Source organism: Papio anubis, chromosome 12 (assembly GCF_008728515.1).
Source record: "Papio anubis isolate 15944 chromosome 12, Panubis1.0, whole genome shotgun sequence".
NCBI lineage: Eukaryota > Metazoa > Chordata > Mammalia > Primates > Cercopithecidae > Papio > Papio anubis.
Window position 1 is genome coordinate 64417348 of NC_044987.1, and position 13989 is coordinate 64431336.

At 36.9% G+C, this 13989-nt stretch overlaps 1 protein-coding gene across 1 annotated transcript; it reads right to left on the reverse strand.

Moving 5' to 3' along the window:
- Positions 1 to 1204: 1204 nt before the first annotated feature.
- Positions 1205 to 12520, reverse strand: LOC101002305 (olfactory receptor 51B4). Its single transcript, XM_003910312.4, is given in 4 exon segments — positions 1205 to 11738; positions 11741 to 11790; positions 11792 to 11890; positions 11892 to 12520. Coding segments are annotated over 4 exon segments (924 nt in total). The 3' UTR covers positions 1205 to 11592.
- Between the last annotated feature and the right edge of the window lie 1469 nt (positions 12521 to 13989).

Genomic DNA, 13989 nt, shown 5'->3' on the forward strand with positions numbered 1-13989 from the left:
TTTGCCTCTAACTGAGAGAAGGAAAAAAAAAATGGAACCTAAAATATTCTACATAGTTTCCATGTCACAGCCAAGGCTGGGCAGTCTCCTATTATTTCTTTAAAAATAAATATATCATTTAAATGCATAAATAAGCAAACCATGCTCGGAGATGGGAGGGAGAGTTTCTGGAGTCCACCCCTTCTCGGCCCTGGCTCTGCAGATAGTGCTATCAAAGCCCTGACAGAGCCCTACCCATTGCTGGACCTTGGAGTGAGTCAGCCTCGTACAGGGGCAGGGCAAGCCATCTCATAGCTGCTGAGTGGGAGAGAGGAAAGGGCTCATCATTGATAAACTCAGGCCATGACTATTCTTATTCTCCCACTAAGAAAAAGAATAATATGAGATGGCTACATATACCCTGCATCCCCTCTTGTGTACTTGGGCCCCCAAGAGCTCTCTAAAAGTGATGGCAAAGTCATTGCACTAGATGCTGTCCCATCTATTATAAACCCGCATTTGTCCTCACACACCAGTCATGGACAATAACCCTCCTCGCAGGTTCATGTGCTTGTCTTTGTACAATACTCAAGGAATTTCGGAACATGTATTCTTTCAATCTTGTTCTGTTATTCCTGTTTCAATGGCTTAGTAGAAAAAGTACATACTTGTTTCCCCATAAATTGACAATAGACAATTTCACATCAACGTCTATATGGGTCGTTGTGTTTGTGTAAATTCACAATAACTTTATATTGTTACTACTCTACAAAAGTTACAATATGGTGAATAAAAGAGAAAGCTATTACAAGTCCAGAAAATGAAAGTTATCATCTTGAGACCTAGCTTTCTAGGAATAATATCAATATCAGAAAATTAATCTAATAATTGTGAACAGCAATGAGATAATGTGTACAAATTACCCAGACCTACATGGTAGAGCATCAAGGAAGTGCATTGCAGAGTATTTTTGTTTGTTTGTTTGCTTGTTTTTGTGTTTTGTTTTGTGAGGCAAGGTTTCACTCTGCCGTCCAGGCTGGAGTGCAGTGGCAGGATCATGTCTCACTGCAGCCTTGACCTCCTGAGCTCAAGCAATCCTCCCAATTCAGCCTCCTGAGTAGCTGGGACTACAGGTATGCATCACCACGCCTGGCTAATTTTTTTTTTTTTTTTTTTTTTTTAAGTAAAGACGAGGTCTTGCTGTGTTTTCCAAGATAATATCAAACTCCTGAGCTCAAGCAGTCCTCCCATCTCTACCTCGCAAGTGCTGGAATTACAGACATGAGCCATCACTCCTGGCCTGCAGGCTGTTTAAACGACTCATTCCTGACACTACCTGAGGGATACTAGACAGTAGACAACACATCTTTAATGTACCAAATGGGTGACTGTAGGGTTGAGAGGGAGATTAGAATTCAATTTTTTATGAACAAAAAGGGCTTAAATCAGACGAGATCGGGCGCGTTCAGGGTGGTATGGCCGTAGACATCCTCATAATAACTAAAGAATAATTTTATAAAATAGCACAATAGGGTCATGTTTAGTAGGGTGATATATAAAATTAGATAAGCCACAGTTTGAGTTTACGCTTTTGAATAAATATATGACAAAAGGCATTTAATTATCTTTATGACTCTAGAGGTATCCAGTATGAAATATAGATAATACCTGCCTTCTAGTATTGAAATTAGAACTTAACGATATAATGCATAGATGAACTTATTATAGTTCCTAGCACAAAGTAAGAACCCTTTCAGTGTGTGTGTGTGTGTGTATTTATCTGTTACTAATAGGAATCTTATGTGCATTATCTCACTTAATCCTTATTAATAACTATGAAGCAGGTATTTATTTGAGTTTTCCAAGTGAGTAAAGTATAGCTTACAATAAGTAAGGAAATATCCACAGATTACATAGCTAGTATACAACTGAGAAATAATTTTATTTATATTATAAAACAAACTAACAATACAGATGCATGTAAACTAAAAAACTGAAAGGACTCACGCAACCCTACCTTCTCAATATCACTTCTCTGCTTAGAAAAAAACAGCCTTAGCTGTCTGCTGTGAATCCTTTCAAAATATATTTCTGAGAAATGAGAGAGAGAAATGGGCAGGGTGGAAGGAAGGAAGACAGTGTAAGAGACAGGGAAGGAGGTGTGGGGAAAGAAATTAAATTATTCTTTTCTCTGTCTCTCAAAAGAACTCTTTCCATTACATTGAATCAAAGGTGATGTTGCCATTTCTGGACTCTTGGAATAAAGAAAGACTAATATATGAAATCATTTCAAAAGTCTATGGGATTTTCAAAATGCAAGGTGATGTCTTACTAACTAGCCTTGCTTTATTATTAGGAATGGGGAAGTGAGTATAGACATTTTATCAGGAGATATACTAGGAAAATGGGAAACTGGAGAAACTGGGAGGAGTATGTGGCTCCGCCATCTTGGACCATTAGCTGCACAGGTATCTTCTTCCCTCTAGTGGTCATAACAGCAGCTTCAGCTACTTCTCTAAAGAGTCCTGCCACATATATGTCAGGAAATATAATCCACTAATAAAAATAAAAACAACATTTTGACTGTAGTTATTTGTTTTTTGTCATTGTGACTACCAATAACATTCTCACTCTTTCATTAGTAATCACTCAGTTTATTCTGTGATCAACAGACTGTGGGAAAAATCAGAGAAGAAGGCATCCTTGTACTTACTAGCCTAAACTGAAATCGCCACAGCAGAGTGAACCAGAAGGTTTACAGATATTTTCCACAAAGAGTAAACGGATTGAAGCCTTCTCCAGATCAATGCATAGGAAATAATAATGGACCATATAACCCATATTATGATGAAAAACATTAGGATAAGTCCGTATCAATTTTTAATCCAGACATAAGCACAGACTACTTGAAGCATGTCCAAATGTCATTTTTTATTTTATTTTAAATTGACAAATAATAATTGTGTGTATTCATGGGGTACAACATGATGTTTTGGTATATGTTTTCTCATTAAATGGTTAAATAAGGCTAATTAACAAATCTACCACTTATTTTTTTGTGTTGAAAAGATTTAAAATCTACTCTTCTCATTCAAAAATCTGGAACATAGTTAAAATGTCATATGTGTCAGAATGCAGTAATGGATTTAGAAAACATTGAATGATTCCTTGCAAATCATGACTAATGATCAATCGAAGAAAACCTGTGAAAATGAGAAAATTTTGGAGCCTGAACTAAAGATATCTTTATCACTTTTGGAGTTCAGGAATTCAGATTCATTTTTCTCAGCCTGTAAGGTAAGAGCTTGAAATGGCATTATAGCAGAATGTAGGCCTTGAGTGGATTGATGTGGAAGCAAAACAAGCCACAAATAAAGACAAACGTGCAACATCAGAAACATGAGTTGTGCTGTTAATTTTAAGCAGTTTCATATGAAATGTGGGTTTGTTTATTGCTACGTCAAAGTCAGATGGTGATGGTCCTGAGTGCTCTCCTCCAAGCAGTGGGCCAGGAATCCAGGTGCCTTCCTGTGATTGACTTTATTATTTCAGAATCTTTTACTTTCTGCCACATAGAGGAGGGGAAAGAAAATGATAGAAGGGCACTCGGCCTTGGGGAGTAACACATTATTATTTCCACATTATTTTAGTCACAATCAGTCACATGGCCAAGTTAATTGCGAAGGCTGTTGGAAATTGTTGAGAAGTATATTGATTTTAGTTACTCATATTGTTTCTGCCATACTAGTCACTAGTAATTAGCATTATCCCACACCCTATGCTTCCAAAAATAACAGGAATATTATTGTAAAATCAAAGTCATATTTTTATTATGTTTAAGCAGTAAAAATAAAACGTGGAGTGCCAAAAGACTACCAAATTCTGTAATATTTCATGGAATCTAAGCTTTCTCACCCAAACTATATCTTATTTCAGAGCAAATAACTTAGGCTTTAAAAAATGTTTCCTCATGAATTATTATTGTATAATGGTTCAGAGCATATATTCTAGAGCCAAGTATCATGAGTTGAATTATGCCCTCTGTCAATTAGTAGCTGTTTTATCTTGGAATATTAATTTAGGGCCCTGTGCCTCAGTTTCCTCCTCTTAAAGGGTATTACAATAGTATTTGAGTCACAGAGTTACTGTGAATACTAAATGAAGTAATATATCAACAGTGCCTTGTGCATAGTATAAGCTATAATCATTTTATTGTTATTATTACTACTACTATTATTACTACTTTTATACTATCCTAGTGTACATATTGAGGATGTAGGGACTTACAGCAAAGACATGAAGGTCACATATGGGTAGAGATGGGAATAAATAAATGAGATTACATTGTCAAGGATTACACACGAGTCCTTCTCTGCGAAGAAAGAGGGAAGGTTAGTCTCTTTCAGAGAGCATCATGGCAAAAACAACATTTTTTTCAAGAGAACCCATGCATTTTACGTCCATGTAGTTGCAAACAATACCAAGTAGAACTCCGATCCAGAGCTAAGTGGGGCTGTAGGAACTATGTACCAATTGACAGACACGCTAGTTTTTGACTCAGAGGTGGATAAGAGACAAAACTCTTGTCTTCTTAGATGTACTAAAAAGTAGTTAATCTAGAAGTATTTAGAAGACTTTGGACAGGAAAGTGATTTTATCAGGTAAATCAAAAATAGAGGATATTTCTGAAAGAAGCAACTAGAACCAAGTTACACACAGGAAATACCTGTAATGTACATATATTTTTGACTAGAGTAGCATGTGCAAATTTGTATAAAAGTATTTGCAGGTAAGTTAGGTAATGCAATATGTGAGACTCTAAGTTTGTAGGAAACTTAGAACTGTTTCCGTTTTCTACATTGTTCTTAAATATTTAAAATGCTATGAAATTATTTTGCAGATTTTTCTGAGATGTTTATACTGATAAGTGAGAATATATGAGATAGTCTATTCCTGTGGTGTATAACTCTGTTTAAAATATCTTTTATAAAATGATAAAAAGCTGTCTCTTTGTAAGTTACCACAGCAGATTTGTATTATTTTATGTGAAGGAACTCAGAATATGGATTATTGTTTTTCCTCAAATTACCACTTTTATAAGGAGCTGCTATCTATCCATCTTATTTTCTTTATGTAAACCAGTTTTTTAATGCTTCTCATTTTCTATGATTAGTAGGTCTTTGTCATCTTTATTCTCTTTTTCTTTCTCCAACTTTTTGTATCTACAGGTTCCTACCTTAATTTATATTTTAAAGTAGGTGAACAAATGCATTTTAACACCCCAAGATAGATTTAGATTAAAACATCTAACCAGGATAAACATTGCTGTCTAAATGTATTTGTTGTTTTAATCTCTTCCATCATTGTAACATGATGAGGAGATATGGAAAGAAAACTTCTGCTAATTTCTCCTTTAAAGTCACTTCACATTAGTTATCTCTTACATATGAGTCCCTGGCACTGTCAGTTGACCATTCCTTTTCATGACCCTGAAGACTTCTGATAAATATACTGCATTTTTCTATAGCTCATTTCAACCTACACGTGCCTTTATCCCTAACTAGGCTACACAGCTGTTTAAATTAGGAATCATACATTTTGCCAGATAATTCTATATCTGATACAGATTAGGCATTTAATAAATTTTGATGAATAGGTAAACACTAAATTGTTCCTCAAACACTTATCAGATATTCACTATGATACATACTTATTGAGAAACAAGTAAATAGAGATATTCAGACACATTAGAGAAGTATACACTTACAAACTCAAAGTGTTTGACACCCCTAGGCACATGAAATGCTTATGAGTGTATAGCACACTTTTACATATACATTATTCATAAACATTGCCAATGCAGGCAGAAAGAAGCTTAATGGGGATTTTACATATACTTTCATGAACATAGCCTTGCCAACATCCTTTCCCTTTCTGTTAGACTCACCTGCCTTCGTGCATCCCTTGCATATGATACCTTGAGTTATTCCCACACCCAAATCTTCAACAGACAGAAATGTAAAGTCCCATCTAATGTGTGATAGGTGAACTAAATATTCTATCTCAGTATTCATCTGACTGCATAGGAAGGAGAGAAATCCCTCTACCTCACTTATACCACATATTGTGTTTCTATGGCTGAATTAGCTTAGGTTCTACATTGTGTGGTTTTGGATAAATTACTTAACCTACCTAAGTAAGGCACCTAAGTGTCAGTCTCTTCACGTGTAGTCAGAGTTATAATGAAAAGTAACTTGAAGTATTTTTGTGACAATCAGTTCGATAAAAATGTGAACTTCTTAAGACACTAGCAACTTAAATACATAATTGATGTTTTATTCTATTATAATTATATACTGAACTCATGTGAGGATCCAGTTTCTATATCTAGACTTTTCAAACTACCTTAGAGAAATACTTGTATATCTTCCTTGTAGTTATGGAGTAAAATACTAACCTCGGGTTTAGTACCAACGCTTATCCCTATTATGCAAGTTTTATTTTCTGTTCCTTATTGGTCACTACTTTTGGATCCAGCCGTTCAACTGTGATAACACTTGATAATAATGCCAAGAGGCTGGGGTGAGCTATAAGAGGAGTTAAGGCTAATGAATACAGCAAGAGGAATGAATAAGAAGCCAGATAAAGGGAATGGCATGGGAGGGTGTTTCCTGAGGGAATATTTATGAGACAAACAGAGAAGAAAGGAAGGGAATGATAAATATAATATAGACATATTAAGATACAAGTGATTTCTAGAAAGTGCATGAATAAGACAGCTAGAAAGATAGAAGGACCTGGCACTTCAAGTGAATGTAAACAGTTCTGGCTGAGAGAAATATCTCAGGAATGGCCATGGGAAAGGGTGGTCAAAATGGAACAGAAGTAGAGATTACCACTAACCAATGGACAATTATAGGGAAATGGTAGGAAAACTGTTACCTCCATATAATGAAACATTCATATAATGTTACTCAAGTAAAGAGGAATATTGATAAAGATGTCAACTGATCTGAATCTCAAAGTTATGCTAAGTCAAATCATCTGACCTCAAAGAGTTACATACTGTATCATTTTTGTTGTATGACATTTTGAAAAGACAAAACTATCATAGTAGAAAATAGATCAGTGGTTGCCAGGGGTTAGAGGTAGGTGTGTTATTTGGGATGAGGGAGTTATTTGGGGATGATAGAACTGTTCTTTATACTGAATACGTCAATTTTAAAGTATGCTAATTAAGAGTGAGAGAGACAGAGAGTGACAGAGACAGAGATAAAGGAAAACAAAGAAAGAGAGAAAATGCTCTAGTTTTAGAGACAGGGAAACTGATGACTGAGGCCTGGAGAATATCACATGGCCAGAAAGATGGGAAACACACCCCTGCCACACACAGCCCCCCAACAGGTAGGTGTACGCATAGGCATGCCCATGTCTGTGAGCCACCCATGAAGGAGTGGGAAGGAGACAGGGCCCAGAGAAAGGAGATTTTTAGAGGCTTAGTAAAATATTTGTTAATGTACTAGTAAAAAATATTTCTTAGATTTCAAGCAAAAAGAAAAGAAAAACTACAACATTTTGTTATCATGTTTAAGTCATTAAACATCTAAAACAATAACCTCCCACTTATGAATCAGTATTGTTAAATTTTTGCCTAATACTGTCTTCATAAATAAGATGTTTGAAAGTTAAATGTTACTTTTGCGTGTGTGTGTATTCCTGTGTGAGTGCATTTGTCCCTTCTTAAGTAAGAAGGGGTCCAAACATGAAATAAATTGATTCATGTAAAACTTGGAACAACAGCTGAAATAGGATGTTTCCTACAACTGTAAGAAATCAAAGTCTCTTGTGAATTCAATAAATCAGTTCTGTGGTTGGGTGCAATGGCTCACACCTCTAATCCCAGCACTTTAGTGAAACAGGAAATTTTCCTTTGACCTCTTCATGGGCCTCAAAACAGGGGTGCATCTCTTACTCAGCCTGCCACTCTCAACCCCTTGCAGGAGGGGGAGCATGCAGGTGAGACAGTGCAGGAGCTGGGTGAGTGCTTTTGGGTACCAGCAGGAACAAAACTCCATGCAGGTCCCCCAGCAGCATCCATGGGGAGTGTCTGTGACCCCCCAAGTCCCAAAGGGCGTGGTTGCAGTGCACTCTTTTAGCTTTTTAGCTTTGCCTTCCACAAATGGCTTAAGCTCAGTGGACCCTCTGTCTTTTCCTGAGGGCAGAGGGCCAGTGTGACAGCTTTCTGTATCCTAGGTCCTTATCTAGCATCCAGGAAAAATCAGGTCACAGGAAAGAATTGCAAGATAGTAAGTGCAGGGGATTTTACTGCCAATGGAAGTGCTTCTCAATGGGGAGGGGAGTGAGGAAGGGGATGGGGCAAGAAGGTATTCTTCCCCTGAAGTCCAGCTGTCCCTGGCTGGGCTCTTCTCAAGAGTCCTACCATCAAGCCATTCCCCTAAAGTCAAGCTGCTTCTCTCCGACGTTCAGCTGCTTTCTCCCCTTCTCTGCTCTCCGACAGTGGCACCTGGGGTTTTTATGGATCCAGGATGGGGGGCAGGGCAGACCAGAAGTTGTTTGGGAAAACGCAACATTGGAGTGGGGAAAACAGGAATGTAGAGTTCTCACTTTGGGCCGTGGTTCCAGGCTTAAGGGTAGGGCGCACACCAGGGATCTCGCCCTTTTCTGCCTAAAACTTCTCTTCCTCCTGTCCCTATTATTAGGAGGCCAGAGTGGGATGCTTGCTTGAGGCTGGGAGTTGGAGAGCAGCCTAGGCAACACAACATGATCCCATATTTACAAAAAATAAAAACATTAGCCAGGTGTGGTGGCATGAACCTGTAGTCCTAGGTACTCAAAAAACTGAGGCAGAAGGATTGCTCGAGCCCAGGGTTTCAAGGTTGCAGTAAGCTGTGATGGCACCACTGCACTCAGGCCTGGGCAACAGAGCAAGATCATGTCTATATAAATAAATAAATAAATAAATAAATAAATAAATAAATAAATAAGCTTTAGCCACACCAGACAAATAACATTGTGTATTTTTAAAGAACTGCATTAATAACTTTGGGGGTTTATAGAATGGCAGGTAGTTATCCTTGGGAAGACAATCTGCTGATAAGGAAATACAATTGCTGCCCTGGCTGAACTAACAGTGTGACAGAGAATTAACTGTGCTGACTTGATAATTCCTCCGAGCAGAGCTCTAAGAGAGCTTATAGACACAACGCCTGCTTCACAAAGGTCTCCAGTATGGCAAACTTGTCAGTCAGGGTGAGAGTGAGGATGAGGTCTAAGAGACTTGTCTGGAAGCTGCACTTGTTTGAAAGCACACTGATTTTACTTCAATGGTGCAGTAAATGTCCTTATATATCACTGGATCAGCAGGTGGATGTTGGCTTAATAATCGAAAAGGTTTTTCAAACTAAGAAGCTGTAAAAAATAATATATAGGTTATGAATATAATTAAAATTAAAACCCATAAATGTACATTTACCTAACAAAATGAGTGATTTTTAAAATTTATCCATTTAAATGATTTTTGGCTATTGATACAGGCTGTTTAAAGATCAATAGGCTATAATATCATATTATGTCATCCCTTGCTAACACATGAGAAAACTTGAGTTCTCAACTTGATCTTACCACTTCTTCTTATTTGTAATTAGATACCTCTGCTTCTTAGACTTCACTATCATACTTTATTTTTCAGCACATTGCCCCTAAGTTTGCATTACACATTTACACATCATTGTAGGCTGTCTTCTTATAACAATCAAGAAAATAGCATTGTAATCCCCTACTGACAAATACATTGCATTTGCCACTTTTACAAAAAAAAACAACAACAACAACAACAACAAAAAACCCTTATTTGCCTGAAAATTTTAATACCACTATGTTTTTTACTCTTACAGACATCCTTTCAGTGGTCAATAGAGATGCGGCTTTCCTAAATGTAGTTTGTATGTTAGTACAATGTGCATTATAGACCAGATAACAAAGGTAACCAGAAAATGATGTTTCTAAATAGAATACACTCTGTATGCCAACTTGGGAAAAATAAATAAATAAATTTTACACAGAGAATAACAACTAAAATGACAATGAATAAACCCCCTAGGTCTTACTTTCAAAGAACAAACCACTAGCACAATAACTGAATCCTTCAGGAGTAGACATTTATTAGTTTTGATTTTTCCTGCATCCAAATGGCTCTTCTAATTTGGGGAAATCCTGCATTATTTAGCTTTAGTTTTTGGTAAGTATTTTCTTATCAAATCTCTGGAATATTTTCAGAGTGCTCACTGCCCAGATATAAAATAAATACGAAAGATTTCTTAAGTGAGGCAGAGAGAATTTAGAATGGAATAATTATATACTGGGTTCTGAACATGGACTTTCAATCAGAAAAGAAGATATTAGAAGCAAGCTCGATGAGAATTTAAAAATAGGAAGAAACAGCTGTCTTCAGAGGGGAATGAATGCAACTTTTGAGACTGGTTTTCTATAAGGAGACCACCTGCAAATACTAGCATAGAACTAACAGTAGATGGAGAAATTGTCATCCCTGTTACATTAATAGCAAGTAGTAGACTGTAGTTTAGCCACAATGAACAGCATAAAAACTTACAAGCACTTTGAAGAAGGTTGAAGGAAAAAACTATTCCATCAGTGAAAACTTCCTAAAATATAATATTACTTTTGCCAAGTTTTTGCATTAATTATCAAAACTATTTCATGAAGTGAAAAAGTCCCGAGTGTTTTTATGTGAGAAGCAAGAGGGGAAATAGAAATGGGTGGTGATATCTAAATCTACAGTTGCTTATTTTTTTCAGAAGAAAAATGTCAGGAGATAAAATAGAAAGCTAGAAAGAAGAAAACTTATTAAGTTAGTTTCAGCAAACAATAGGAAGAAGGAAAACGGGGCTGAGATATCTGGTTTCCACCAGATGATAAGAAATGTGTTTGGTGCTATTTAGCTGTTAGTCTGTATCACAAGCCTTTTAGTAATAAATATGCTGATATACTAAGTGAAATTACATTTCAGGAGTAAGCTTCCTAAAGTTCTAGATATTTGCTGTTTGGCCTCACACAAGTGTGCTTACTAATCAAGCAAAATCCTTTTCACAGTAATTAGATTCCAAGTATGGAGATGAAAATATGATCATGTGTTATTGAAATTCACGTTTATAAGACACATAAAATGTACCTCCAACTGCACATTTTTCTTTAGATGAACTGTATTTGACCCAAGCTGCTTTAGTCCACTTATCTTGACTATTTCTGAAATCATAGTTACTCTTCTTTTGGATACAGAACCCGGATTGTTCTATCTCCTCTGCTTCCTGTATTCTTTTTCTTCAACATCACTGGGGAAATAGCAAGAGGGGAAATAGAAATTGGTGGTGATATCTAAGTCTATAGTTGGTTATTTTTAAATACATACACATAAATGTATAAAAATTTCTTGCTCACATCAGCTTTTTCATATAATAATTACAATTGAATCTAACTCTGAAGAAAAAAAAGAGTGTGAATATAAAACCAAGATTCCCTTTCAGTAATGGGAGAGGGACAAAAATCCCAGAGATCTCGAGATTCTGAAATAAGGGCTCAAGCCCTACTCTGCCCAGAACATAGGCGAACAATGCTTCTTTGAATCTGCTTGGTCTTGATGCTGTAAATGATAGGATTCATGAATGGAGGAAAGAGAAAATGGACATAGCTCATGGTAATGAGGACCATATGAGGTGCATGTTTCCAAACCTGTGAATGAATGACAGTCCCATCACAGTGATGTGAAATACTAGGACAGTCAATATGGGAGACACGAGTGTTGAGAGCTTTAGCTTGCTCTTGGCCAGACACAATGCCCATCACTGTCTTAAGGATTAGTATATATATTAGAGCATCTAGCATCTAAAAACACAGTTAAAGCAGTCAGAATAATTGGATATATGTGATTAAACGTAATATCAGCACAGGCAAATTTTATGACATCTTGGTGAAGGCAAAATGTGCGCAAGAGAACACGGGAACCACACTATGGGTAGCAGTAGAGTGAAAGAATTAGGGGCAAAATGGACATAAAACCTCTCATCAGTACCCCCAGTCCTATGTTCATCACTCGGAAATTGGTAAGAATGGAGTTGTACCTCAGTGGTGTGCGGATGGCAATGAAATGGTCATAGGCCATAAAAAGCAAGATACCTGATTCTACTATGGCCAGTGAATGAATGAAGAAGGACTGAGTGAAACAGGCAGCCTGGGCAATCTCCCTCTGGTCTAGCAGCAGGACACCCAGGACAGTGGGCATCGTAGTGAGTGTCATCCCAAGGTCCGTGCCTGCCAGCATAGCCAGGAAGTAGTACATGGGCTCATGGAGGCTGTGGTCATTCCAAATGAGGACAAGAAGTGTGCCATTTCTAAAAAGGATGCAGAAGTAGATGACAAAGAAGGGAATAGAGATCCAGTGGTGAATTGCCTCTGAGCCCAGGAAACCAGTCAGCAGGAAGGGGGCAGCACTGTTGTCAGATCACATGGTAGGTTTTGCAGGTGGAGAGGATCTATTTTAGGGATTATGACTTCCAAATATCCAGTTTTCTTTTTTTCTCTCACAATCTTCTTGTAGCACATCATCAGGCCATTTTTTACCTCAAAGCTTAAATATTTTTCTGAATTGTCTCATACTTAATTAATCATAAGCCTGTATTCACAAGGCCTTTCCCTAGAAAAACAAATAACAATAATCATAGTCAGAATAATAATTCCAATTCACTGTGAAGCATACAACCTTTATTTTTTCAACACTCATCTTATGTCTATGCTCCTAGCCTTGACTCTTGGTCGCACATAGGATCCTTGCTTCTCTTTCATTCCCTTTACTCTTCTATTCCTCCTCATATTATTTATCATATGGGATCTTGTGGTATTTCTATCCAATTTGAGTCAGTTCAAATTTTTCCACTTGAAATTAATGAGATAATTGTCTTCAGAATTAATTACCAAGCAAAATGCCTAATAAATAGAAATAAGCCAACTACCATGAAACAATTGAGAAATATTGTAATCAATATTGCTATATCAAGTGGACTGTGAATAAGAAGAGAACTCAGACTGGGAAACATAGCAAGAGACATGAAATTAATGAGATATTTGTCTTCAGAATTAACCACCGAGAAAAAATGCCTAATCAACAGAAATGAGCCAGCTACCATGAAATAATTGAGAAATGTTTTAATCAATATAGCCATATCAAGTGGACTGTGAATAAGAAGAGAACTCAGCCTGGGAAACATAACAAGAGCCTGTCTGTAAAAAAGAAAAAAATATATTCACTGGAAATGATGGTATGTATCTGTGTTCCTAGCTACTGGGGAGGCTGAGGCAAAAAGATCGCTAAAGTCCAGGACTTTGATGCTACAGTGAGCTATGACCACACCACACCACTGCACTCCAGCCTGAGCAACAGAGTCAAACTCTCTCTCTCTCTCTCTTTCTCTCTCTCTCTCTCTCAAAACAGGAAAGAACTTATCTCATGACAGTGTCTACAGAAATCTTGACAGGTGAGCAGTTAGTAAACTCATTTTAGAAAGATGAAATGACTTAGTGTACTTGAAATTCAGCAAATTCTCAGTGCTGTAAAAAGTCTGAGACCTATAACATCAGAGACAAACTTTAAAACAGGAAAAGAGACTCAAGTTGGAAGCTCCTAACAGAAATATTTTAAAGATAGATTGCTACAATGAGGACCTCCACAAAAGCCTAATACTTATATAGAGTCATAGATTTTAAAATATGTTGATCTGAAGGGCAATAGTAATACCAGAAATTGGTGACTGAATTCATAAACTTCACAAAGCCAGTTCTAGAGAAAATATAAGGACACCTAGAGAGAAAATATGGCAACTATATTGCTGATAGACACAATCATATAGACCCTCTAATCATTATGAATCTATGAAGCTCATATTGAGAAAAATGTATAAGGATCTTCATAGGGAATTTTGA